Raw genomic sequence first — 27176 nt, 5'->3', positions numbered from 1 at the left:
GGTCCCTCTCTCCCTTGTCCCCAGGAGTCGGGGCGCCAGCGGCAGCAGCAAAGGCAGCGAAGTTCGGTAGGTGCTGCGTGGTGCAAGGAGGTCCCGGAAGCAGCTCCCTGGGTACCCCTGCTCACCCTCTGCCCCCGGGCACTCGGGGTGCCCCCGGGCAGGCGGGTCCCCCTGGGGATCTCTGCCGAGGGCTCCTTATGGGGAAGGAGGCACATGCGGGGGGATGAATGTGCGCAGCCCAGGTCCCTCTGGAATTGGCTTTGTCCCCAGGGCAGGACCTTCTCCCTCTCTGGGATTCCTGCAGGCTGCTTCGTGGAAGTGATGGGGGGAGACCAGTCCCCTGTCTTTGGATGTTGTCTGAATTCATGGGCTTTTCCACTAAATCCCTGTTGCCAGCAGCTGCCCTTACCCAGAGTTCTGGTGCCTGTGGGTTCTACCTCTCACAGAGCGACCCCTGCCCAGGGTCACTCCCACCCAAAACCCCGGTGGCACCCAAGAGCAAGTGCATCTGACTGGGTCTGTCAAGAGCCAGGGCTACACCAGGCGTAACCACCTAAAGAGAGCTCCGACAAGGAGGAACCCAGAGAGGGTGAGGGACGTGGCCAGGAATGGGCCTGAGAGACCCCGCAGTGCCAGGGGGCCCGTGTGCTGCTCCAAAAGGCCATGGCAGGGGATACAGGGCCAGGTTTCTCAACCTTCTTCTGCATCGACTTTGCAGAGCCCGGAGTGGCAAGGGAAGATCTTTTCTGTCCTCAGGCGAAGGCTGAGCTCTCAGGCTCTGCAGAGGGATCTGGACAGGCTGGATCCATGGGCTGAGGCCAGTTGGATGAGGTTCCTCGGGGCCAGGAGCCGGGTCCTGCACTTGGGTCACCAAAACCCCAAGCCCAGGCAACGCTCCAGGCTTGGGGCAGAGCGGCTGGAAAGTGCCTGGTGGAAAAGGAGCTGGGTTGGTCAAGAGTGGCTGAATCTGAGCCAGCATGTGCCCAAGAAGGGCATCAAGGCACCAGCATCCTGGTTTGTCTCAGGAATGGTGATGGTGTGGCTGGCAGAAGAAGGGAAGTGATGGTGCCCCTGTCCTCAGCCCTGGTGAGGTTGCACCTCGAGTGCCATGTTCAGTTCTGTGCCCTTCACTACAAGACGGAGCTTGAGGGGCTGGAGCGAGTTCAGAGAAGGACAGCAGAGCTGGCGAGGGGTCTGGAGAAGCGGTCCAAAGAGGAGAGGCTGAGGAACCTGGGTGTGTTCAGCCTGGAGCAAAGGAGGCTGCGGGGAGACCTTCTTGCTCTCTGTGACTGCCTGAAAGGAGAGGGAAGCCAGGAGGGGTTGTTCTCTTCTCCTAAGGAGCAAGTGATGGAACAAGAGGGAATGTCCTCAGTTTGCCCCATAGAAGGTTTAGATTGGACACGAGGCACAGTTTCTTGACAGAGAGCATTGTGGGTGTCTGAGAGAGGCTGCTGAGGGAGGTGGGTGAATCACCATCCCCAGAGGTGTTTAAAAGCCACGTAGATGTGGTGCCTGGGGACAGAGTTCAGCACCGGGCTGAGCAGAGTTGGGTTGATGGTTGGATTCAATAAGCCACCCAAAGGGTTGTCTTGTCCCACCCAAAGGGTTCTGTGATTACCACTGCAGAGCCCTGGCCGTCCCCCGAGGGCCACCATGCTCGATGACAACTCTCCTTTGAGGGCTAAACCACTGCTGAAAATGTTGCCATTGAGGAGTTAGTGGGTGTGTTCTGGGCTGGGGTGCCAGGCTCCTGCTGAGCTGGGGGCCATGAGGACACCGCCTTTGGCACTCAGCCCTTCCCAAAGTGACTCCCAATGCTTGTCCTTGTGGCATATATATTTGAGTGGTTGTGGGTCAAGGCTGTCAGTGTCCCAGGAACTTCCCCAGTGCTGTACATTGGTGCTCAGGGTTCACCCCCTGTCCCATCTCTTGGGGTGCTCCCCCAAAGCAGTATCAGGGAGCTCAGGGCAAGATGAAACCTTTCTGCTGAGCCTGGTGGCTTGTGCAGGTGGATGCAGGAAGGTGTGGAACCTAGCCCAGGGCTACAGAGGGGTGTTAGCCCCCAGGGAGAAGCTTCCAGCAGCCTCTTGCCAGAGCCATGCTTTGAAAAGACAGCTTTTTTGGGAGGTGGCTGAAGATCTGTCTGGCCATCAGACAATGCAAGAGATGAAGTTTTGCTGTGCTGAGTTCCCACGGGGTGTCTGGGGAGGCAATTCCTGTCACTGGCCATCACTGATTAGCGGGGCTGCGCTTGGTGACTCTGACCCGGTGTTTGCTGCTGCCCTTGGGGGCAGTTTTGTGGGAGAAAAGGGAGTAAGAAGCACCCAGTAATGGAAGCACCCAGAGAGAGGGATCAGCCCCAGGAGCAGCTGGGCTTCGGCATGATGGCCTTGGGGGTCCTGAAGGGTCTCCGAGATCATGGGTGGCCTGGTGGGCTCTGGAAGCCTGGGTTGGGTGTAGGAGGCTGGGAATCGCAGGCCTGGGCACATCCCAGGTCCCCTGGGCAGCTGGTTTGTGAGGTGTGGAGAGCCCACCTGAAAGCCAGGTGCTCCGGAGGCTCCTGTGACACTGGGTGAGACTGTGCCCAGGAGCATGAGGAGGTGAAAGCAGGGGGGGGTCTGACCGCTCTCCTTCCCTCCAGGTGCAGGGGTTGGTGGCGTCCCAGGCCTCGTGCCCGGCGTTGGTGGCGTGCCTGGCGTTGGTGGTGTGCCCGGCGTTGGTGGCGTTCCCGGCGTTGGTGGTGTGCCCGGCTTGGTGCCCGGTGTCGGAGGTGTCCCCGGGGTGGCAGGTGACTGTTGGCAGGAGCCCTGTCCCCAGCTCCTGGCTCTGCAAGGGGCACGGGAGCTGGTGGCTGAGGGTCCCTCTCTCCCTTGTCCCCAGGAGTCGGGGCGCCGGCAGCAGCGGCAGCAGCAAAGGCAGCGAAGTTCGGTAGGTGCTGCGCGGTGCAAGGAGGTCCCGGCAGCAGCTCCCTGGGGACCCCTGCTAGCCCTCTGGCACTTGGGGTGCCCCCGGGCAGGCGGGTCCCCCTGGGGATCTCTGCTGAGGGCTCCTTATGGGGAAGAAGGCACATGGGGGGGGGCGGGATGTGGATGGCCCAGGTCCCTCTGGAATTGGCTTCATCCCCAGGGCAGGACCTTCTCCCTCTCTGGGATTCCTGAAGGCTGATTTGTGGGAATGAAGGGGGGAGACCCTGTCTTTGGACGTTGTCTGAATTCATGGTCTTTTCCACTAAATCCGTGTTGCCAGCAGCTGCCCTTACCCAGAGTTCTGGTGCCTGCGGGTTCTGCCTCTCACAGAGCGACCTCTGCCCAGGGAGAAGCTTCCAGCAGCCTCTTGGCAGAGCCAGGCTTTGAAAAGGCAGATTTTTTGGGAGGTGGCTGAAGATCTGTCCAGCCATCAGAAAAGGCAGCCGTGGGGCAGTGCAGAGCCATCCCGCAGGGTCTCTCCCTAAGAGATGAAGTTTTGCTGTGCTGAGTTCCCACGGGGTGTCTGGGGAGGCAATTCCTGTCACTGGCCATCACTGGTTAGCGGGGCTGCGCTTGGTGACTCTGACCCGGTGTTTGCTGCTGCCCTTGGGGGCAGTTTTGTGGGAGAAAAGGGAGTAAGAAGCACCCAGTAATGGGAGCACCCAGAGGAGAGGCATCAGCCCCGGGAGCAGCTGGGCTTCGGCATGATGGCCTTGGGAGACTTCGAGGGTCCCCAATATCGTGGGTGGCCTGGTGGGCTCTGGAGGCCTGGCTTGGGTGTAGAGATCTGGGAATCCCAGGCCTGGGCACATCCCAGGTCCCCTGGGCAGCTGGTTTGTGAGGTGTGGAGAGCCCACCTGAAAGCCAGGTGCTCCGGTGGCTCCTGTGACACTGGGTGAGACTGTGCCCAGGAGCATGAGGAGGTGAAAGCAGGGGGGGGTCTGACCGCTCTCCTTCCCTCCAGGTGCAGGGGTTGGCGGCGTCCCAGGCCTCGTGCCCGGCGTTGGTGGCGTTCCCGGCGTTGGTGGTGTGCCCGGCTTGGTGCCCGGTGTCGGAGGTGTCCCCGGGGTGGCAGGTGACTGTTGGCAGGAGCCCTGTCCCCAGCTCCTGGCTCTGCAAGGGGCACGGGAGCTGGTGGCTGAGGGTCCCTCTCTCCCTTGTCCCCAGGAGTCGGGGCGCCGGCAGCAGCGGCAGCAGCAAAGGCAGCGAAGTTCGGTAGGTGCTGCGCGGTGCAAGGAGGTCCCGGCACCAGCTCCCTGGGTACCCCTGCTCACCCTCTGCCCCCCAGGCACTCGGGGGTCCCCCTGGGGATCTCTGCTGAGGGCTCCTTATGGGGAAGAAGGCACACGGGGGGGGACGGGATGTGAGCAGCCCAGGTCCCTCTGGAATTGGCTTCATCCCCAGGGCAGGACCTTCTCCCTCTTCAGGATTTCTGCAGGCTGGTTCTTGGGAGTGAAGAGGGGAGACCAGTCCCCTGTCTTTGGATGTTGTCTGAATTCATAGGCTTTTGCACCAAATCCCTGTTACCCGAATCTGCCCTTACCCAGAGTTCTGGTGCCTGTGGGTTCTACCTCTCACAGAGCGACCCCTGCCCAGGGTCACTGCCACCCAAAACCCCGGTGGCACCCAAAGCGCAAGTGCATCTGACTGGGTCTGTCAAGAGCCAGGGCTACACCAGGCGTAACCACCTAAAGAGAGCTCCGACAAGGAGGAACCCAGAGAGGGTGAGGGACGTGGCCAGGAATGGGCCTGAGAGTCCCCGCAGTGCCAGGGGGCCCGTGTGCTGCTCCAAAAGGCCATGGCAGGGGATACAGGGCCAGGTTTCTCAACCTTCTCCTGCATCGACTTTGCAGAGCCAGGAGTGGCAAGGGAAGATCTTTCCTGTCCTCAGGCAAAGGCTGAGCCCTCAGGCTCTGCAGAGAGATCTGGACAGGCTGGATCCATGGGCTGAGGCCAGTTGGATGAGGTTCCTCGGGGCCAGGAGTCGGATCCTGCACTTGGGTCACAACAACCCCAAGCCCAGACAATGCTCCAGTGTTGGGGAAGAGCAGCTGGAAAGTGCCTGGTGGAAAAGGAGCTGGGTTGGTCAAGAGTGGCTGAATCTGAGCCAGCATGTGCCCAAAAAGGGCATCATGACACCAGTGTCCTGGCTTCTCTCAGGAATGGTGATGGTGTGGCTGGCAGAAGAAGGGAAGTGAGCAGTATAATGGCAGTATCAGGGCTCCAGCAGTTCCTTGCCACAACACAGGGCAAGATGAAACCTTTCTGCTGAGCCTGGTGGCTTGTGCAGGTGGATACAGGAAGGTGTGGAGCCTAGCCCAGGGCTACAGAGGGGCGTTAGTCCCCAGGGAGAAGCTTCCAGCAGCCTCTTGGCAGAGCCATGCTTTGAAAAGGCAACTTTTTTGGGAGGTGGCTGGAGATCTGTCTGGCCATCAGACAATGCAAGAGATGAAGTTTTGCTGTGCTGAGTTCCCACGGGGTGTCTGGGGAGGCAATTCCTGTCACTGGCCATCACTGATTAGCGGGGCTGCGCTTGGTGACCCCGACCCTGTGTTTGCTGCTGCCCTTGGGGGCAGTTTTTGGGGAGAAAAGGGAGTAAGAAGCACCCAGTAATGGAAGCAGCCAGAGGAGAAGCATCAGCCCCAGGAGCAGCTGGGCTTCGGCATGATGGCCTTGGGGGTCCTGAAGGGTCTCCGTGATCATGGGTGGCCTGGTGGGCTTTGGAGGCCTGGCTTGGGTGTAGGGGGCTGGGAATCGCAGGCCTGGGCACATCCCAGGTCCCCTGGGCAGCTGGTTTGTGAGGTGTGGAGAGCCCACCTGAAAGCCAGGTGCTCCGGAGGCTCCTGTGACACTGGGTGAGACTGTGCCCAGGAGCATGAGGAGGTGAAAGCAGGGCGGGGTCTGACCGCTCTCCTTCCCTCCAGGTGCAGGGGTTGGCGGCGTCCCAGGCCTCGTGCCCGGCGTTGGTGGCGTGCCCGGCGTTGGTGGTGTGCCCGGCTTGGTGCCCGGTGTCGGAGGTGTCCCCGGGGTGGCAGGTGACTGTTGGCAGGAGCCCTGTCCCCAGCTCCTGGCTCTGCAAGGGGCACGGGAGCTGGTGGCTGAGGGTCCCTCTCTCCCTTGTCCCCAGGAGTCGGGGCGCCAGCGGCAGCGGCAGCAGCAAAGGCAGCGAAGTTCGGTAGGTGCTGCGCGGTGCAAGGAGGTCCCGGCAGCAGCTCCCTGGGGACCCCTGCTCACCCTCTGCCCCCCGGGCACTCGGGGTGCCCCCGGGCAGGCGGGTCCCCCTGGGGATCTCTGCCGAGGGCTCCTTATGGGGAAGGAGGCACATGCGGGGGGACGGCATGTGAGCAGCCCAGGTCCCTGTGGACTTGGCTTGGTCCCACCTTCTCCCTCTGTGGGATTTCTGCAGGCTGATACGTGGGAGTGAAGGGGGTCTGAATTTTTGTGTGTTTCCCAATCCCTGTTGCCAGCAGCTGCCCAGAGACACGGTTATGGTGTGTGTCGGACCCCTGCCCAGGGTCACTGCCACCCAAAACCCTGGTGGGACCCAGTTGGATGAGGTTCAGGAGGGCCAGGAGCCAGGTCCTGCACTTGGGTCACAACAACCCCAAGCCCAGGCAATGCTCCAGGCCTGGGGCAGAGCTGCTGGAAAGTGCCTGGTGGAAAAGGAGCTGGGTTGGTCAAGAGTGGCTGAATCTGAGCCAGCACGTGCCCAAGAAGGGCATCAAGGCACCAGCATCCTAGTTTGTCTCAGGAATGGTGATGGTGTGGCTGGCAGAAGAAGGGAAGTGAGCAGTATAACGTCAGTATCATGGCTCCAGCAGGTCCTTGCCGCAGCTCAGGGCAAGATGAAACCTTTCTGCTGAGCCTGGTGGCTTGTGCAGGTGGATGCAGGAAGGTGTGGAGCCTAGCCCAGGGCTACAGAGGGGCGTTAGTCCCCAGGGAGAAGCTTCCAGCAGCCTCTTGGCAGAGCTAGGCTTTGAAAAGGCAGCTTTTTTGGGAGGTGGCTGAAGATCTGTCTGGCCATCAGACAATGCAAGAGATGAAGTTTTGCTGTGCTGAGTTCCCACGGGGTGTCTGGGGAGGCAATTCCTGTCACTGGCCATCACTGATTAGCGGGGCTGCGCTTGGTGACCCCGACCCGGTGTTTGCTGCTGCCCTTGGGGGCAGTTTTTGGGGAGAAAAGGGAGTAAGAAGCACCCAGTAATGGGAGCACCCAGAGGAGAGGCATCAGCCCCAGGAGCAGCTGGGCTTCGGCATGATGGCCTTGGGAGACCTCGAGGGTCCCCAATATCGTGGGTGGCCTGGTGGGCTCTGGAGGCCTGGCTTGAGTGTAGGGAGCTTGGAATCCCAGGCCTGGGCACATCCCAGGTCCCCTGGGCAGCTGGTTTGTGAGGTGTGGAGAGCCCACCTGAAAGCCAGGTGCTCCGGAGGCTCCTGTGACACTGGGTGAGACTGTGCCCAGGAGCATGAGGAGGTGAAAGCAGGGGGGGTCTGACCGCTCTCCTTCCCTCCAGGTGCAGGGGTTGGCGGCGTCCCAGGCCTCGTGCCCGGCGTTGGTGGCGTGCCCAGCGTTGGTGGTGTGCCCGGCTTGGTGCCCGGTGTCGGAGGTGTCCCCGGGGTGGCAGGTGACTGTTGGCAGGAGCCCTGTCCCCAGCTCCTGGCTCTGCAAGGGGCACGGGAGCTGGTGGCTGAGGGTCCCTCTCTCCCTTGTCCTCAGGAGTCGGGGCGCCGGCAGCAGCGGCAGCAGCAAAGGCAGCGAAGTTCGGTAGGTGCTGCGCGGTGCAAGGAGGTCCCGGCAGCAGCTCCCTGGGGACCCCTGCTCACCCTCTGCCCCCCAGGCACTCGGGGTGCCCGCAGGCAGGCGGGTCCCCCTGGGGATCTCTGCCGAGGGCTCCTTATGGGGAAGAAGGCACATGGGGGGGGACGGGATGTCCTGGGGGTGTTCAGCCTGGAGCAAAGGAGCACGAGGTGTTCTGGGGGGGTCTGACCACTCTCCTTCCCTTCAGGTGCAGGGGTTGGCGGTGTCCCAGGCCAGGAGGGGTGTCTGCAGGTGGGGATTACCCCTGACACTGCAGATGCTCACGAGTTCAGCAGGATTCTTTTCTGCAGAGCATACCTGTTTGGCCACATAACTCTGTCTTTCTGCAGGAGCAGGGCGTGTGCCTGGTGTTGGTGTTCCTGGTGTTGGTGTTCAGTGAGTTGGTGTTCCTGGTGTTGGTGTTCAGTGAGTTGGTGTTCCTGGTGTTGGTGTTGCTTGAGTTGGTGTTCCTGGTGTTGGTGTTCCTGGTGTTGGTGTGCCCGGTCTTGTGCCTGGGGTTGGAGCCTTACCAGGTGAGAAGGTGTTTAATAACAGCTCAGGACATCTTCAGCTGTGCCAGCTGAGAGGTCCCAGTGTGGCCACCGTGGCTCAGCACTGCCCCTCATGCTTTCCCTCTCCCCTAGGAGGTCCAGCAGCCGCTGCTGCAAAAGCAGCCACCAAAGCAGCCAAGTATGGTAAGCTGGCAATTCTAAGTGGTTATCCCACGAGTCCTGTCTCCTGCCACCCTTCCACCTCAGGCTTCTCCCCTCATTGATGCTGAGGCCTGGAAGTACACAGGGGCCATGCCTGGGCTAGGGGAGAGCTCTTCACAGGGCTCTGTGTGGAATGAGATCCTGGTTGTGTCAGGGGGTGTTACGGTCAGACTCTCACAGGGGGAATGCTCTCCAGACACCTGGTCTGGATGGAGCATCCTAGTTTCACCATCCATACACACAGAATCAGAACCACAGAATTGTTGGAGTTGGAAATGGACCTCTAGATATCAGCTAGTTCAGCTCTCATACATCAGTCCCCCTACCCTTCTACCCTCCTATCCACTCCACCATCCAGTCAGCCACCTCAGTATTCATCTCTCCACTGTCTATCCATTTGCTCTTCCATCCAATCATACAGCTCACCATCCCTCCATCCATCCATGCACCCGCACACCCCTGCCTGTCATTCCCTTTCAGCTGACTTGTTTCGTCAACACTCTTCCTAAGCTGATGCCTCAACCCTTTCCTCTCTCCTTGCAGGAGCAGGTGGCCTGGCTCCTGGTGTGGGTGTTGGTGGTCTAGCTCCTGGTGTGGGTGGCCTTGCTCCTGGTGTAGGTGGCCTGGTTCCTGGAGTTGGTGGCCTGGCCCCTGGCATTGGAGGTGTCCCAGGTGAGGAGGAGGAAGGCGGGTGGTGGTGGCAACCTGGCTGGCATGGGGGCAGGTCTGGGGCAGTATGGACATGAGGAGGACCTCGGTGGTCTTTATCCACTCCTGGAAATCCCTTGGGGGATGCAGACAAGGCAGGAGGGGTGGGTTTTGCAGAGCATTGCTGGAAAGGGGGCTCCCAGAGGCACTGACCCCCTCTTCTTGCTGTATCCCTTCAGGGGTCGGAGGTCCAGCTGCAGCAGCCAAGGCAGCAGCCAAGGCAGCCAAATTTGGTGAGTTGGTTGGCAAACCCCATCACTGGCATCTTGGCCCTACCCAGGCAGTGGGAATCTTGGAGGCCTTGGGGATGGGCACCCCACACCGGGCACATCATCCCACTGGAGTGTGGGGATGACACAGGATCAACCTGTGCTGCCTCACCCTCTCTCTCTCTGCAGGTGCTGGGGTTGGAGGGGTGCCCGGTGGGGTGCCTGGCATTGCTGGAGTACCAGGAGTGGCACCCGGTGTTGGTGTTGTGCCTGGAGTGGCACCGGGTGTGGGTGTCCCTGGGGCAGGTATGTGTTTCATCACACCACAGCTGAGGACCTGCTTGGGGACAGTGGTGTCTGGGGATGCTAAAAGCCACCAAGCCATGCAGTGGGATGGCAGATGGCAATGCAGGCGGGACAGAGGACATTGGCACACTGAAGGGGTGCAGCAGGGTGCACCATCCTAACCATGGTGTCCTTCTTGTTTCACAGGCATCCCCCAAATAGGGGTGCAGCCTGGTGCTAAACCTCCCAAATTCGGTATGTACCTCTGCTGCTCCTGGTCCACCTCAGACCCTCCCTGGGCACCCTTCTTGTCTGGCCATCAGGGTGCTGGCCTTGCCTGTGTGCCTCTGGGTGCCCCAGTGGACAGTGGCCCAGGCACAGGAGGTGGCATGATGACACTTATGGGTGCAAAGTCCCAGCTGTGCCACCTCCCTGGGACTCACAGGGGACAGTTTTCTCCTGCTCCGCATTGCCAGAAGCAATGTGTCATGCAGGGAGTGAGCCCCCTCCAGGGCTTCTTGCTCTGGGTGCTGTGAAGTGGGTGCTAAGGGCACCTAGGATGGGTGTTAGGGACACCCCAATGGGTCGAGCACTGGCTGAGGGTGCCCTGAGTGGGGGATTCCAGGGTGGGTATGATGGGGATTAATGGTCTCTCTCTGGCAGGCGTTCCTGGTGTTGGAGTCCCAGGGGTTGGTGGCATCCCAGGTAGGTGCTGGCAAGAGCTGAACCCAGCAGAGGGGATGTGCAGGCAGAGGGATGCTCCCCAGAGGGGTGTGGGCAGAGGGACGCTTCCCAGAGGCACAGGGGGAGTGGGGCTGGGCAAGGAGCAGATCAGATGCTGCACTGCTTACCTGCTGGCATTTACCTGAGGTCCCTCTCATAGGTGGCCTTGGAGTCGGTGGCCTTGGAGTTGGCGGGCTTGGTGCTGGTGAGTGATGCTGGCCCTGGGGTTGGGGCTGCCCCAGGCTGGGGCTTAGGGAGCCAAGTGGAAATGCATTCCAGGAATGAGTGCCAGAAAGGGGCTCTATGGGGTGCAGGGGAGGCACAGTCACTTTGTCCCCTTGGTCCCGCCCCACACTGTCACCATGCTATGGCACATCTTGTGCCTGCCACCTGCTCTGCTCCTGGGATATTATCGGAAAGGAACAGCATCGCCAAGCAGGTACCAAGGGCCATAGCAGCAGAGTTGCCCATGCCATGGGGACAGGGGATGGTAATGTACCAGAGGTTCCTGCCTGGGGACCCTCTGGTCTCACAGCAGTGTCTAGCTGCAGTCCCTGGGGCAGGGAGCCCCAGTGGGGGCTGCACTGATGCCCCTCTCTGGCACAGGCATCTTGTATCCAGGAGCTGCTGGGAAGCCTCCCAAGCCAGGTAAGGAATAGGATGTGCTCTGGCCAGAGGGCTGGAGAGGAAACCCCTTTCCTGTCCCCATGATCCCCACCCTCACCAGGGCTCTCCCACCCTGCAGGTTTTGGTGTTGGGGGGCTGCAGCCAGGTGAGTGCTGCAGTTTGGGGCTGGGATGGGGATGCGTCCCCTACTGCATCATACTTGTCCCTGCTTGCTGGCACTGCTGCTGTTCCCCACTGGGCATATTACTGCCCAAAACAGGGTGCAGGGGCTCTTGCAGCAGCTCCTATCCTTGCAATGAGGCAAGATGTCCCCAGCCAGGCAGAGCTGGAGTGGCACTATTGTCACTGACTGTCACTGGCTGTTGCTTTTTCCCCAGGGGCTGGAGTTCCTGGCTTTGGTGTGTCACCGATATTTCCAGGTACTGTCCCCATCTCAGCACCTTGCACCCACCTAAGGAACACCTCAGTTCCCAGCTGGCTCATGGGGACACACACAGCCCACTGTGCACGGACACACAGTCACAGTCTGGGGTCACGGGGCAAACAAGGCGATGGGGTTGACCCTGTCGGTGCTCAGGCTGGGGTGAAGGGCAGGGCAGGGTGGGTGTCTGGTGAGTGCTGAGTGCCTCGCTCTGCTTTCAGGTGGGGTTGCTGGACAGCTGGGATTCCCTGGTGAGTGCCCATCCCCGTGCAGAGGGGGAGAGGGGGGGAGGGGGCGCGTATCTCACCCACACCCAGAAGCCAAGTGGGGTGGGGGTCCCACTCACCCTGATCTGCCTTCCCCCACAGGGAAACCCCCCAAGCCCTTTGGAGGAGCCCTCGGTGCCCTGGGCTTTAGAGGTGAGCTCTGTGGCCAGTGCCCCCCCACCCCGCTGCGGCTGGCTCCAGCCCCCCTGCCCTTCTCCCAGCCCCAGGGCACTGTCAGGGGCTCAGACTCCGCATTTCCACCCGCAGGCGGCGTGGGCTGCGCACAAGGGAAGTACTGCGGCAGGAAGCGGAAGTAACCGCCCGACATCACTGATGACCTCATGAACTTTGGTGCTACTGCATGGTCCAGAATGTAAAAAAAAAAAACAAGCAAAGATGAGACAGCCCCCCCTCCCCAAAGCCCCGGAGACCCCACAGTGCCAGGGCCATTCCTGGTCCCACGTTCCCGGGAGGGACCCCGCGGCTCCGGCAGCATCCGACCCCCCCCCCCAGCCCCTCTGGCCCGGCAGGGAGTGCAGAATGAACTGTGGGGAGCAGCCGTCCCCCTTGGTGCTATCGCTCCCTGCGGGATTTAGGGGGGGGGGCTTGGGGTGTCAGCCCCCCTCAGCCCCAGAGCTGACCCCATGGGGGGGAGGAGGGAGGGGGGGGAGGGACAGCATGAGGGGCATCCCCCATTGGAAGGAGGGAAGGGGATCCTGGTGGCGGGGGCTGTGTGAGGGGATCTCCCTATCACCTTGGGGCTCCACCCGGTCCCTGTGCCCGCCCCGGCCCAGGGTGGGCACAGACAGGAGCATCTTGGTCCCTTCATGTTACTCACTTTGCTATAACTGATGGGACACCCCATACAGAGGGACTCGCTTCTGACAGACTAATAAAGGACAAGTTTTTAAAGGACTCTGCCTCTGTCCCTGTCCCCTTCCCCCTGGCAGCGGTGACAAGTGGCATTCTTCCGTTGTCCTGTGCCTATGGCTCTGCCCAAGCCTGGGACATGCTGCATCCTTGGTGCAGGGATGCCATTTGCCCATTTACATGGTTACAGCTCTGGGACACGGGGTGGGTGAGGAGACAGCCTGGGGAACCAGAGCGATGACCATGCCCTGTCCCGCAGTGACAGCCTCGGGAATGAGGAGGACATCCATCTGCTGCCCCATGGTGACAGAGCAGGGGATGACGGAGGTGTCCATGCCCTGTCCAACAGTGACGGGGGGGGGGGGGGGGTCTGTGCCCTGTCTCCTAGGGGGCTCAAGGGGGTGCAGGGAAGTGTCTATGCCTGACTCACGGTGATAGCCTGAGAGCCACGGGGAGTGTCCGTGCCCTGCCTTTAGTGACAGCACGCGGGCTACATCTTTGTGCTGTCCCACGGTGACAGTCTGGGATGGACGGCGACACCCACATCCCGCCCGTGGCGACAGCTCATGGTGCTCGGAGCACCGGGGGTCGTCGGTGACACTCGCACCCTGCCCGCGGTGATACCCCGAGCCCCCGCCTCCCCCCATTCCCCTGGACCCGCCCCTGTTCCCCGCCCCCCCGGACCCCCCTCCTCCTCCCCCACCACCCCGCGGCCGCGCCGGCGCCGTGCCGGGCCCGGCCATCCCCGCCCGCCGGAGCCGCAGCGGCAGGGCCAGGGCCGGGGCCGGAACCGGGACCGGGCCGGGGCCGGGCCGGGCCGGGGCCGGAGCGAGGGCAGGGCCTGGCGCGGCGCCAGGCAGCAAGGCTGCATGAGGTTGATGCTGCTGTGCTGCACCTGGAGGGACGAGCCTATGGGAGAGGACGAAGGTGCGTGACCCCCCGCCCCCCCACAGCCTCCCCCCGGCCTGACTCAGCGCTTCCGCCGCCACTGGGGCCCCGCGAAACCCCCCGCGGCTCGCCCGCACCTACCCCGCCAGTTAGCATCCCTTTCGCATTCCTCCCTGCACCGTCACATCCCCCCCTTCACCCTTACATTTCTCCTGCACCCCCACATCCCCTCCTCAACCCTTACATCCCCCTGCAATTCTATATCCTTCCCTTCATCCCTCATCCAACTTACATCCCTCTAAATCCGACCCTGCACCCCACATCACACTCAGCAGCCTCCCTTGCACCCCCAGCTAGCCTGCAGCGCCTTTGCACCCCCAAATCTCCCCCTACACCCCCTGTTCAGTCTACATCCCCCCTGCATCCGCCTGCACTACCGTCCAGCCTGCATTCCTCCTGCACCCCTAAATTTCTGCCTATATGCCCTCTCTGTCCTGTACCCCCACATCCCCCCCTGCACCCCCATCATACATCACCTGTGCACCCTCGTATCTGTACTGCATCCCCTTCAGCCCCTGCAGCTCTGCTGCACTCCCACATCCCTCTCCAGCCTGCACCCCACAAACAGCTCCTCTGCACACCCATAGTCCCCACACACACATCCCTCCTGCCTTCTTCCATGCACCCCTGTATCCCTACTGTGTCTCCTATCCCTCTTTGCACTCCTGTAGCCTCCTGCTGCACCCCATGTGCCTCTGTACCCCTTTCCATCCTGCAGTTCTCTCATCCTACACTCTTCTGTGCCCCTCTGTGCACACTGCATCCCCCATCATCCATGCTGCATCCCTCAGCATCCCCCATCACCCATCTTGCTCCTGGGTCCCTTTGCACCCCTTCTTTACCCCTCTGTGTCCCTCCATGCACTTTATGTCCCACTGTATCCCTCTTTTACACTCCTTTCAACCTGCACCCCTTCATCTCCCCCGACACCCATCCTGTACCCCTTCATCCCCTCCTGGCACCCTCTGCCCCATCCCAAATCCTTCTATTCCTTCTGTATCCCCTACGCATATCCCTTCAGCCCCCTGCATGCTCTGCCCCTATCCTGTACCCCTTCATCCTCCCCCACCAGTTGGTGAGCCCCATCCCAGTCCTCGTGTGTACCCTGGCACCCCTCCATCCCACTGTCTCAGTGCCCCCAAGGATCTGTCCTGCCCCTCAGTACCCTGCTGTGCCCCCAGCCTCCCCATCACCCCTGCATCCCCTCCAGCACCCCTATGGGACTCGCTGCGCCCCCTGCGCTGCCCCCTGCCCTCTCCACATCTGAACCATCTACCCACCCAGCCCCCCCCAGAGACATGAGCACCCACAGTCACAGCAGTGTCTGGGGGTGGCCTGACACAGGGCTGGCACTAGCACACTGAGCCCCCTGCCCTGTCCCCAGCCCTGGGAACATCAGCTCCAAGACCTTGTCCCCGATAAGGGATGGATGGGTGTGGGCCAGAGAGGCATTTGTCACCCTGGGCAGAGGGACTTCATCCTGGGGTGTGTGTGCCTGCTGCATCTGCGGGGAGGATGGGGATAAGCAGCAGGGGGATGGCCCTGTCCTCCTCCTTGTCACTCCCTCCATCCAGGGACCGACCTGCCGGTGTGTGCGAGCTGCAGGCAGGGCATCTTCGACGGGCAGTACCTGCAGGCTCTGAGCGCGGACTGGCACGCCGACTGCTTCAGGTGGGAGCCCGGGAGAAGCCTCGGAGGCAGCAGGGTGCTCCGGGGGGCTGTGCGGCCCCTGCTCGGGCCAGGCCATCGCTCCTGGCTGTGCGGGCAGCGGGGGGCAGACAGGGTGCACCGTGGGGGTCCCGAGTCTACCAGAGGGCCCCGCTGCTTGCCCCCTGATCCTGTCCCCCCCTGCCCTTCCTGCTCGGTGACAGGGTGTGCAGCTCTGATGTCACCCGGCCCCCTCCTTCCATTTCCTCTTTCACTCCTGCCCTCCCGGCAGCTCGGGCTGGGAGCCTCGGGGAGCGGGAGAAGGAAGGTGTTGGGTTGGGGGGCACAAGGGGTGACTGGAGCCTGGCGGGGGTCCCTGTGGGGCTGGGGGTGCCAGGGCGCTGCCTCTGCAATCACCCGGAGGATGCTGGCGGCAGTGCTGAGGAAGAGCCGCGTCCTGAGCGCCGGAGCCAAGTGAGTGGAGGGGGGGTCGGGCCACACCACACCCCCCAGACCTCCGGGGTGCTGTGCCTGTCACCCAATACCCCCATACCCAGAACGCCATCATCCCCAGCGAACCCGCTGTGGGGACTGCAGCTGGATCTGACCCCGGCATCCCTGGACTTGCTGCTTCTAAAGCCATCCCCCCAGCTCCTTACCCTCCTTTCCCCCCCCCATCACCCCCCCCACCCGCCACTTCCTCCCCGTTGGCGCCATGGGGCGGGGGGAATGGAAGGGGCGGGTCCCTTCGGCCGCCCCTCATTGGCCACCGCCCGCACCCCCTCCGCCGGCCACGGGAGGATTCGGGATGCGCGATCGGGCGGAAAAGTCTTCTCGCGGTGACGTCATGGGGTGGGGAAACTCCGCGCCGTGACGTCACGCCTGCTTGATAGTCCACCTGCGCGGCGCCCGCCCCCGGCTGCGAAGAGAAGAGGGGGGGAAGCGGGGGGGGGACTGCGGCAGTACCACTGCACCCCCCGGGCAACCCCCGCACCTCTGCAGCACCCTCCTACAGCAGCCTCCACCCGCTGCAGCAAACCCCTGCAGCACCCCCAGAGCATCCCTGCCCCCTCCACCACGTTTTCAGCACTCAGGGCTTTTTACCCCCCCCAAGACTGGCACATTTGCGGCCTGGGTGGTTTGTCCCTGTGTCCCCAACCAGGCTGACGTGTCCCTTTGTGTCTCTGCCAAGCTGGCACATCTGTGACCAGGGTGGCACATCCCTCTGCGCATCCATGACCAGGCTGCCCTATCCATGTAGATCCCTCCATGTGCCTGTCCCTGGCCCGTGTGCCAGGGAACACCACCCTGGTGTTCCCACACCACCACCCTGCACTGCCACCCCCAGAGTCACCTGCTGCCACCCTGGAGACAGGGACACTGACAGGGATGCAGTGGTCCTGCAGCAGGGCAGCAAACGGGAAGAAGTTTATCCAGAGAGCTGGGGGGGTGGACAGGCAGTGCCTGCCCCCTGAGGTGGTGTTGAGGGCAGAGTGACACTGGGGACACGGTGACAAGAGGGTCCCCATCCCTCAGGTGCTGTGAGTGCGGGGCCTCCCTATCCCACCAATACTATGAGAAGGATGGGCGCCTGTACTGCAAGAAGGATTACTGGGCACATTTTGGAGAGCTCTGTCACGGCTGCTCTGAGCACATCACCAAGGGGCTGGTCATGGTGAGTGCTGGGAGGTCCAGGGGGGGACTTGTTGCACCACTGAGATTACTGGAAAGGGGATGAGGTGGGGAGGGAGTGCAGACCTCCAGCACTTGTTGGGCTCTGTGGCTGGCAGGGGTGTTCTCTGTAGTTTGGGGAGGTTCAGGGTGGTGGGGAGATGTCCCTGTGGCTGTCCCCACCCCCGTGGCATGGCTGTCCCCCCAACACCATGGCTCAGAACGCCCTTTCTTTGGCCCTGGTGCACGTATGGTTGGTTCTAGCACTATCCAAGCCTGGCACACCCTGCACTGGGTCCCCCAGACACCTGGGTCCCCAGGGCTGATGGCATCTGCCATAGGTGGCTGGAGAGCAGAAGTACCACCCCGAGTGCTTCATCTGTCTCAACTGCCACACATTCATCGGGGATGGAGACACCTACGCGCTGGTGGAACGCTCCAAGCTCTACTGGTATGTCCCAGCTTGCATGGGTGGGGGCTGGCACGGGACATGTGCACCCCCCAGCACCCACCTGCCTCCTTCCGGCCCCACAGTGGGCACTGCTATTACCAGATGGTGGTGACACCGGTCATCGAGCAGATCCTGCCAGACTCGCCAGCTGCCCGCATCCCTCACACCGTCACCCTCGTCTCCATCCCTGCCTGCTCTGATGGCAAACGTGGCTTCTCTGTCTCCATCGACCAGGGCTGTGGCACCGAGCACCCCTGCACCGTTCGTGTCCGAGAGTGCGTCTGTGTCCCCTCCCCTCCCTGAGGCTGGGGGTGCCCCCCACCCCTCTGCTGCTGGGATCCTCCCCACAGAGGCCCTTAGGGTGGGAGGGGGAGGGATGGGTCTGGCATCAGCTGGGGGTTGCCAGAGGGATCCACGATGGCCATCAGGGTGGTTTGGGGTTTGACAGGTTGGTACTGTCCTATCTGCCAGGGTAGACTGGCACTGGGCTGGAGTGTTCCTGTACACTTGGGATCGCTCGTGGGCACTGTGCCAGCATGTCCCCACCAGCAAGGTTAACGTGTGGGTACTTTAACTGCATGTCTCCATCCCAGAGGGATGACTCATGGGTACCATGATGACATGTCCTCATCAAGCAAGGGTGACTTCTGGGCACTGGGCCTGCGTGTTCTTGTCTAGCAGAGGTGGTTCGTGGGCAGCTCTGCTCCACATCCTCATCTTGGGTGATTCATGGGTACCATGACAGTATGTCCCCATCTCATGGAGGTGACTCTCTGGAGATGTGACAGGCCAGGGTGGCTGGGGGTAGTGTCCTCACCCGGGGAGGTGTTCAAGGGGCTGCATCTTGCTGTCTTTCGGTCCTGCAGGGTGGATCCAGACTGCATCAGCCCTGACATGAAGAACTCCATCCACGTGGGCGACCGCATCCTGGAGATCAATGGCACCCCCATCAGCCACGTCCCCCTAGATGAGGTACACTCCCCCTGGGGTGTCCCCCAGCTGGCACCACTCTATCCTAACCACTCTTACCCTCCTTTCCTGTCTCCAGATCGATCTCCTGATCCAGGAGACCAGCCGCCTGCTCCAGCTGACTATTGAGCACGACCCCCATGAGCCCCTCGCCCACGAGCCAGGTCCTGCCTGCAGCCCCCTGCCCACCCCACACAGCCCTTTGTGCTCTCCGACCGCCCAACCCTGCGGGGACCCCAGCACCATGCGCCAGCGGACTGTTATGTAAGGCCACCAGCTCCACCACCTCTTCCATAGGTGTCCCTCTGGGGGGGAGGGGGTTGACCCTGTCCATGTTGTCCATCCCCCAGGAGGAGCTGCAGCACAGACAAGTCCCCGGGCCCGGGCTCGGTGGGCTCACCCGTGTCCCTGCGCAAGGACATCGGGCGCTCCGAGTCGCTGCGCGTCGTATCCCGCACCCATCGCATCTTCCGTCCCTCGGACCTGATTCACGGCGAGGTGCTCGGCAAGGGCTGCTTTGGCCAGGCCATCAAGGTGGGGCTGGGCAGCCACAAGTCTGGGCACGGTCTCAAGTTGTGCCAGGGGAGGTTTAGGTTGGAGATTAGAAAGAATTTCTTTCTGGAGAGGGTGATCAGGCATTGGAATGGGCTGCCCAGGGAAGTAGTGGATTCTCCGTGTCTGGAGATATTTCCAAAGAGCCTGGATGTGGCACTGAGTGCCATGGGCTGGGAACCATGGGGGGAGTGGATCAAGGGTTGGACTTGATGATCTCTGAGGTCCCTTCCAACCCAGCCAATTCTATGATTCTATGAGTGTCGTGAGCGGGAAGGTTTCAGCTCCCTGGGCTGGGGTCTCTCTCAGGATGTCTCCACCCCTGTGCTTCCTGCCAGGTGACACATCGGGAGACAGGTGAGGTGATGGTTATGAAGGAGCTGATCCGCTTTGATGAGGAGACGCAGAGGACCTTCCTGAAAGAGGTGGGTGTTCCCTTTAGTCCCCCGTGGTTTGTGGGGATACACAAGAGGCATAGAGCTGTCTTGGTCCTGTCCACCAACCCTGACATGGGATGTGAGGCATGGCACCTGGAATGGGCATGGCTGGGCACTATGGGGTGTACAGGTAGCTCTCTGCCCATCTAATGGAGAGCACAGGAGCTGCAGGGTCTGTGCAGTGGGTGTCCAGTTCCTCAAGGTGTTACAGGTATGGGGGGTCCTGCAGGTGAAAGTGATGCGCTGCCTGGAGCACCCCAACGTGCTGAAGTTCATTGGGGTGCTGTACAAGGAGAAGAGGCTCAACTTCATCACAGAGTACATCAAGGGGGGCACCTTGAGAGGCCTCATCAAGACCATGGTGAGCACTCGGGGAGGCAGATCAGCCCCACCACCACCACACAGCCCTGGTGGGACTGGGGGACTCCTCTCTCTTCTCTCTCTCCTTTCTCTCTTTTCTCTCCTTTCTCTTCTCCCTTCTCTCCTCTCTCTTCTCTCTCTTCTCTCTCTCCTTTCTCTCCTTTCTCTCCTCCCTTCTCTCTCTTCTCTCTTGTCCCTCTCCTTTCACTCTTTTCTCTCCTTTCTCTCCTCCCTTCTCTCTTTTTTCTCTCTCCTCTCTCTCTTCTCTCCCTTCTCTCCCTTCTCTCCCTTCTCTTCCTTCTCTCTCCCATCCTTGCTCTGGCAAATCCTCCCTCCTGCCCCCAGGACAGCCACTATCCCTGGAGCCAGCGGGTCAGCTTCGCCAAGGACATTGCTGCTGGCATGGTGGGTATCACCAGGGAATGGATGGGTGGGATGGGATGCTGATGGGTGGGGGACTATGAGGTGGGGGTGCCAACCCCCCACTCTCATCCCATCCTTGCCCCAGGCCTACCTCCACTCCATGAACATCATCCACCGTGACCTCAACTCTCACAACTGCCTCGTGCGGGAGGTGAGTCCCACCCCAGTGGGATCCTTCCTTCCATGGCCCTGGTTAGAGGTGTCAGCTCTCTGCATGGCTGCTCCCATGCCTCACCCCTCTCCATTCACCCAGAACAAGAGCGTGGTGGTAGCTGATTTTGGACTGGCACGGCTGATGGTGGACGAGAAGAACCAGCCTGAACATCTCAAGAACCTGAAGAAACCAGACCGCAAGAAAAGATACACGGTGGTGGGGAACCCGTACTGGATGGCTCCCGAGATGATCAATGGTGAGCCTGGCAGTGGTCCCAGAAGGGGGGGACAAGGTCAGCCAGTCCTCTGTCCCCAAGCAGGGGACACTTGCTGGGATATGCTGCATGTCCTGACCCATTTCTCCTTACAGGGAGGAGCTACGATGAGAAGGTGGACATCTTCTCCTTCGGGATTGTCCTGTGTGAGGCAAGGACTCTTGGGGCTGGGGGTCTCCATCTGGGGTCCCACCTTGTGGTTGGGCTCTTTTCTCATTGTATTTGGGGTCTCCCCATGGGGCTGGGGTCCCCCTGTGGTGCTGAGTCCAGTCCTCCCCCTTGGTCTCTCCCAGATCATTGGCCGGGTGAGCGCTGACCCTGACTACCTGCCCCGCACCACTGACTTTGGCCTCAACATCAGGGGCTTCCTGGACCGTTACTGCCCCCCAGCTTGTCCCCCCAGCTTCTTCCCCATCGCCGTCTGCTGCTGTGACCTGGACCCTGAGAAGCGGTGAGTGGTTGGGGACCCCCTCCCCTGGGGGACCGCCGGGATGAGTGGCAGGGGGACGTGGGGCCAGCAGGGCTGCCATGTGTCCCTCTTCTTGCTTAGGCCATCCTTCAGCAAGCTGGAGCAGTGGCTGGAGAGCCTCCGCATGCACCTGGAGATCCACCTGCCTCTGAGCTCCCAACTGGAGCAGCTGGACCGGGCCTTTGGGGAGACGCACCGGCGGGGTGAGGGGGGGCTGCCCGCACCCCCCCGGTAGAGTCCCCCCACCCACACCAGCTCCGAAGTCACAGGAGAAGGAGCTGCCTCTGCTACCAGCATCTCTTCCAGCTGCCACCACTCCCAGGGCTGGATCCCTGGGGCTCCCTGGATGAGCCCCCTACCCTGTCCCCTCTGCACGGGCTGCCCACATCTCTGCCCACACCATCCCAGGAGCTGGCTCTCCCCAGGGCTGCATGGCCCCTGTGCATCCCCAACACGCCGTAGCTGTTACCCCTGGACAAGCCTGTCTGGCCACACTGCAGGGACCGTCCCCGTGTCCCCTTTCCTTCCCCCCCAGCTCACTTCCCCTCTGCACACCTGGGAGCTGCGTGGCCACTGCAACCCCCAAGCCCTGGCAGCTCCCTGGTACACAGCTGCAGCCTCACGGCAGTGCCTTGGCTTCCCATGAACTTGCACTGCAACACAGGAGGGACCCCCCAGTTCCTCAAGAGGGGGCTACACAGTCCCTGGCCCCCAGGAGAGCCCAGATCCTGGGACAGCCCTGTAGCAATGCCCTCATCCTTGGCCAGCCCCTCACACTGCTCCTGCTGGCACCCTGGGCCGGGGGGCTGCTGGTATCCCTGGCCAAGTGAGGGCACACTGGTGGGGGGCACACCCCTGTGGCATGGGGACAGGCACAGAGCAGTCCCTGCTGCCCCCACATCCCCGCTGCCTGTGCTAATCTGTGATTTGGCATCCCTGGAGATGGTGGCAGGTGATCCGGAGGGATGCAGCTCATCTCAGTCCCCTTGAGCCGGGGTGTTTGCAGGGGGCTTGCGCCACATGGTGCTTTTCATGCTCTTTATTCAGGTTCATTTTTCTGTAAGATATTTAAAGAAGAGTTTGTATTATTTTTTCATACAACGTAGCGTTTGCCATTTGTCACTGCCTCGGTTCTGCTTTCCCAAAGGGATGAAACTGTGAAGCCTCTCCACGCACTTTTGCCCAGGAAGTCCAAGGTGACATCCTCTTGGGAGGCGGGAAGGGAGCTCAAAACTGTGATGTACCCTGAGCCGTGAGTCAATAAATCCTTCCCTGCTCGCTGCCCAGCCTGCTTGGGAATTGCTCGCCTCCCCCGGGGGGGCTGGGAGCTCATGGGGAAACTGAGGCAGGAGGGGGCTGGACTCTCCCCTCAAGGCAGTGTGTGGTGGTACCGTATTTGGTGTCATCTCCCAGACTTGGTCATCTCTGGGGTGGCAGGACTACTGCCCTCTTTCTTGTTCCCTCCCCATTGTGAGTGCCCCCCCAGCCTTGGCACTGGTACCAGCCCTACCTGCACCACCCGTCCGTGTCCCCAGGACCAGCAAGCCCATGTTCCCTCCCTGCCTGGATGGCCCCACTGTGCCCCACACGGTGGCATTGCCCAGCATGGTGACAGGCAGGTCATGGAGCTGCGTGGCCATGGGCACCATGGAGCAGCTTTGCCTTCAGTGTTAAACAGGCCGCAGGGGACAGTGAGGTGGCTCATGCTGTGTTGTCCTCAGCTTCTTAAACCAAACTAAGGTCCCCAAGGTGGGGGGATCTCTATTATCAGAGGGGTTGGAGCTTTGGGTAGAGAAAGGCTGGGCCCCAAGGGACTAGTGGGTTGACAGGGAGGGGAGCAGGCAATGTCCCCCAACAATGTCCCAGAGATGCTGCAGCTTGCTGAGATGGGAAGGCCACAGCCCTGATGGGGTCCCAGGATCTGGGCTGGGGTCCCAGGATCTGGGCTGGAATCCCCCAGTTTGGAAAACCTTGTGGTTTAGTGCTCCAGGGACTCTTGGCTTCAGTGCAGGGGGGGCTGGCAGGGTTGGGGAGGTGACAGCAGCTCAGTGCCCCTCGGGAGTGGCTCCTTCATCTGACTGCTTGTCCCACATCACCCTGGTGAAAGAATGGGCAAACACCTTGCCAGCACCGTACTGCCATCATTATGCCCTTGGTGACATTGCCCCCCAGTGGTTCTTTGCTCTGGGAGCAGGACACCATTACTCCCCAGGAACATAAAGATGATGCCCCCATCACCATCATGCCCCCCAGTCATTGTGGCCACCACCCCTGGGACAGACAGTTGTCCTCAGCTCATTGCTGCCATGAGAGAGCAGGACCCTGGGGGACTCCCAGCCCAGCAGCAGGTGTGTGTGTCCCCCATCACCACAGGATCCCAGCTGGATGCAGCTGCAGGGTGAGGTGTGTCTGGTCCAGCTGGTGCCATCAAGCTACACCATGAAGACCTCACAAGGCCCCTTGGTGCCGGGCAGGGTCAGTGCTAGGCAGGAGCTGGTCCCCAGCCAGCACAGTGCCCAAGCAGTAACAGCTCAGTCTCCCTGTGACCAGGAACTTTTCCCAAAGAGTTCTCCCAGCTACTGGCTGGGAGCCCCCTCACCAGGCAGGGAGGTGGCCTCAGCACAGCCCCAGTGGCCCCATGCCGTGGCCATCACCCCCCCTAGCAACCCTCAGGGGTGTGCAGCACCCTGTGCCACTGTCCCACCAGCAGCCTGTGTGGCCCCGAGCCTGAGTTTCCCCTCAGGACTGAGGTGCTGGGTGTGGGGATGCAAAGAAGGGGACATTGCTCCAGATGGGGCTGATGAGGAGCATGCCAGCACAATCTGGTTCCTGAAAGGTGACAATGCTGGGCAGGAAAATCCCGTGGGACAAACATTGCTGCTTCTCTTGCCAGTTGTCTTTGTAGGGTCTACAGAAACATGAGATTTTTTAAACACAGCTCTCCCATCCACCTCTGCAGCATCTCTACCTTCCCTGATTGCCCACCCATCCCTGCCAATGGGGGCACGTGGGGCTGGTGGTCCCAGAGGGGACACAGGGAGCTGTAGGAGCAGAGACAGGGCTCAGGGGGAGCCCTGGAAAACCTCATTCAGTCCTGACAGGGAAATTCCTTTCTCCTTGATCCCCCTGCCACCTCCAGCAGCTCCAGTGCAGACTCCTTCCCAGCTGCTGCCTCAGAGGATAAGCATAGGGTGTAGGGTGGGACCCTGGGGTGTCACTGGGATGCTCCTAATTCCTCAGGAGTGCTCCTAATTCCTCAGTGCCACCAGGACCACAGGCCTGGCACCAGAGCTGGGCAGTGCTGGCTGGAGAATCCTTTGCAGGAGCTTTGCTGAGGCTGGTGATGTGTGATGAGTTGTGGGAGAGCTCAGCTTGAGGGGGTACAGGCAGGAGGCAGATATGTCCAGGACTTGGGCTGGGAAACTCTGGGCTTGTATGGCTGTGACTCTCTGTCCCTATTGCTGTGCCACCACCCTATGGGGCTCAGTCTGTTCCTCTCCAGGGTGCTTGGCACTGGCCAGACAGGGGAGTGTGGCCCCCAGCAGCCCCCAGCTCCTTCTATCCTGGCCAGAGGCTGGAGCTTCCTAGAGAGAGAGAGCCTGGGGAGCTTGGGGCAAGGATGGGGGACCCTGGCATGTAGGTTTAGAATAGCGTGGGGGGGGTAACAGGACATGCACCTGGGGGCCCTTTATGAGGGAGAGACCCAGACAGGAGCAGGGCCTCAGGTGCAGGCAGCCCTTACAGGCTCAGGTCAAGAGAAAGAAGGCAAAAGGCAGGAATTGTATCCTGGGATTTTGGGGTTCCAACCTGAGCATAGACCCTCAGCCCATCTGCACCCTATCATAGAATCATAGAATGGGCTGGGTTGGAAGGGACCTCAGAGCTCATCAAGTCCAACCCTTGATCCACTCCCCCCGTGGTTCCCAGCCCATGGCACTCAGTGCCACATCCAGGCTCTTTGGAAAGATCTCCAGACACGGAGAATCCACTACTTCCCTGGGCAGCCCATTCCAATGCCTGATCACCCTCTCCAGAAAGAAATTCTTTCTCATCTCCAACCTAAACCTCCCCTGGCACAACTTGAGACCCTGCCCTCTTGTCTTGCTTTATGCTTAGGATGGATGGATCAGCTCTTAGGGAGTGGGGGGGAGTGGGGAGAGTTTATCATGGGGTTCACCATGGTGCTCATCCTCTTCATTGTGGGAAAATGAGTAAACCCAGCTTGGAGGTTGTTCAGCTGCTTCAGAGAGGGGAAGGTGCAGCCTCCCTGCTTGTCTGTTGCCTGTCAGGAGGGCTTTCGGTATGAATCCTTCAGGGCTTTGTCCCCTGGGACATTTTATTTGGAAGTGCTGTGTTCTGGATGACATTCCTCAGCACAGCTTCTGTGCTGGGAAGGCCCCGAAACCGGGGGTTGTGACAGAAAGAACTGAAAATAGAGATTCTCATGGTGGTTGCAGAAAAGCATCCGAGCATGTGGCCTCTGAACCTGCCAGCAGCTGACCCCTAGCCCCCCCTCCGTGCCCAGCAGACACTGTGTGGCCCAAATCTCCCCCCTCCCACTGATCCCTCCTGATGCAATCAAAGCCACCAGGACCCAGTGTGATGTTGGGGCAGTGCAGTGGGGGGAGCACGCAGCCCCCTGGAGTGCAGGCAGCAAGCAGGCAAAGGGTTAACCTCCCCACAGCCTCCGGATGCAGCATCCTGGGCTGGGCCCTTTCCATCTTGTTTTGGTTTGGAGGAATAAAAGCTTTGGCAGCAGCAGAGCCACTTCCCAAAATAACTCAAATGACCTTCCCTGGTAATTACAGAGCTCTGGTCCCCGGTAGCAGCTTGTGGTGGCTTCTTGGCCCTGCTGTGCTGTACCAGGACCTGGTAATGCTGCTGCCAGCTGGGGTGAGGGGGACTGGGGTTCCTCGGGGACCTCTCAGCGGCACCAGTCTCCCTCAGCATCACCACAGGTCCCCTTGCATCATCCCCTGGGCAAGAAAAATGCCATCCCTTGCATCCCCCCTCCTGCTTGTGGCTGATCCCTTCAGCTTTTAATGCCCTATTTAAATCCCAGCTGCAGCTTGCAAATCTCAATGGTCACCAGGCTCCCAGAGTCAGGCCCTGGCAAGCCAGCATCTGCTCCAGGCTATGCCCACCAGCACAGCTGAGAACCCCCAGCTCATCACAGCAGTGCCTGCCTTGCCCTCCCACGCTCTTGCAGCTCTCAACACTGCTTCTTGAAGGACAGGGAGAGACAAGGCTGAGCTTCTGGAGCCCTCAAGCCGATAATCCATAGTAATCTTAGAGGAAAGCACTCCATGAGGGGATTAGAGATGGCCCTGGCCTACCTGCCCCTGCCCCTGCTTGTGGTGGGTGCTGCCTGCAGCCCCCTGGCTGAAACTGAGCAAGAAAGAGCTGCCCAGCCTCCCCAGATGTATGGGGTCCAGGTGGCTGCTGGGGCTCCACCACACTGTGTTGAGCCTAAATATTTAAATATTCCTTATTTAAAGGAATAAAGGGAACACAGAGCCACCTGGAAGCAGCCTGTCCCTGTAACACAGGAGTGGGGGAAACAGGATCCTGGACAGTGTCAATGTTGCAGACATTGGTCCCTGTAGTCCCGAGTCTCAGTGGGAGTCTCTGGGTGGGATTTGGTCTGGCTTTTCCTGCTGAGAAATTACCACCAGATTCATTTTATGGGTAGGGAAACTGAGGAAGGGAAGAGGCATGCTCTGGGGACACGTGTAACCTTGCCACCCCCAGCACGGGATGCGTTTGTGGGAGATGAGCACAGCAGGGGTGGTTGCTGGACTGGGACACTGAGCCTCTGCCAGCTGCTCACTGTGGGGAGCAGCCACCACCAGCCAAGGCTCCCCAACCCCTTTCACCACTGGGACACAAGCACTCCAGGTCACCCTGGCCGTGCCAGTGTCCTCCCCTGCCCTCGGTGGGGATGGGGGACAGACTCACGTGCCACTGGGAGCACAGCCTGGGGCTATTGGCATCCTGGGAAGGGTCAATCCCTGGATCGGCTGGGAATGGGAGCATGGCTGTGAACCACAGGGTCACTGGTCCCAGCCCACCTACCAGTACCATCTGAACCGAGGTAGGGTTGTGAACAGGACTGCCCAGTGTCAGCCCTGGGAAAGTCCCCAGGAAGGGGAAAGCAGGCTGGGATTTTGCAGGGGGAGCACTGGGAAAGAGTAGGATTAAGTGCTCCATGCCCAATGCAGTCCCCAGTGCCTAG

The 27176-nt window shown here is 60.9% G+C and overlaps 2 protein-coding genes across 3 annotated transcripts in view; both read left to right on the top strand.

Annotated features, from left to right (window-relative positions):
- Positions 1-8228, top strand: part of ELN (elastin) — a 31909-nt gene extending 23681 nt beyond the window's left edge. The window contains exons 24-34 of the mRNA XM_030462729.1: positions 25-66; positions 2642-2692; positions 2729-2788; positions 2881-2928; positions 3931-4041; positions 4134-4181; positions 5891-6001; positions 6094-6141; positions 7481-7591; positions 7684-7731; positions 8115-8228. Of these exons, the coding sequence (XP_030318589.1) occupies positions 25-66; positions 2642-2692; positions 2729-2788; positions 2881-2928; positions 3931-4041; positions 4134-4181; positions 5891-6001; positions 6094-6141; positions 7481-7591; positions 7684-7731; positions 8115-8164 (728 nt within the window). The 3' untranslated portion in view covers positions 8165-8228. The remainder of the gene's footprint in view (positions 1-24; positions 67-2641; positions 2693-2728; positions 2789-2880; positions 2929-3930; positions 4042-4133; positions 4182-5890; positions 6002-6093; positions 6142-7480; positions 7592-7683; positions 7732-8114) is intronic.
- A 5186-nt stretch (positions 8229-13414) lies between these two features.
- Positions 13415-21266, top strand: LIMK1 (LIM domain kinase 1). 2 transcript variants are annotated; one of them, XM_030462730.1, is made up of 16 exons: positions 13415-13513; positions 15109-15205; positions 16718-16856; positions 17194-17303; positions 17387-17578; positions 18170-18275; positions 18352-18536; positions 18623-18806; positions 19163-19249; positions 19491-19622; positions 19967-20026; positions 20130-20195; positions 20298-20454; positions 20568-20623; positions 20766-20923; positions 21023-21266. In XM_030462730.1, exons 1-16 carry the CDS (start codon positions 13456-13458, stop codon positions 21174-21176), a joined length of 1941 nt encoding a protein of 646 aa, XP_030318590.1. In that variant the 5' UTR covers positions 13415-13455; the 3' UTR covers positions 21177-21266. The 2 variants fall into 2 exon arrangements, with proteins under 2 accessions (XP_030318590.1, XP_030318591.1); XM_030462731.1 differs by lacking the exons at positions 13415-13513; positions 15109-15205 and adding an exon at positions 15559-15655.
- The last annotated feature ends 5910 nt before the right edge of the window (positions 21267-27176 follow it).

Source organism: Calypte anna, chromosome 19 (assembly GCF_003957555.1).
Source record: "Calypte anna isolate BGI_N300 chromosome 19, bCalAnn1_v1.p, whole genome shotgun sequence".
NCBI classification, from domain to species: Eukaryota; Metazoa; Chordata; class Aves; order Apodiformes; family Trochilidae; genus Calypte; species Calypte anna.
Note: the sequence above shows the minus strand (reverse complement) of the source record. Positions and strands in the feature narration are given on the sequence as shown.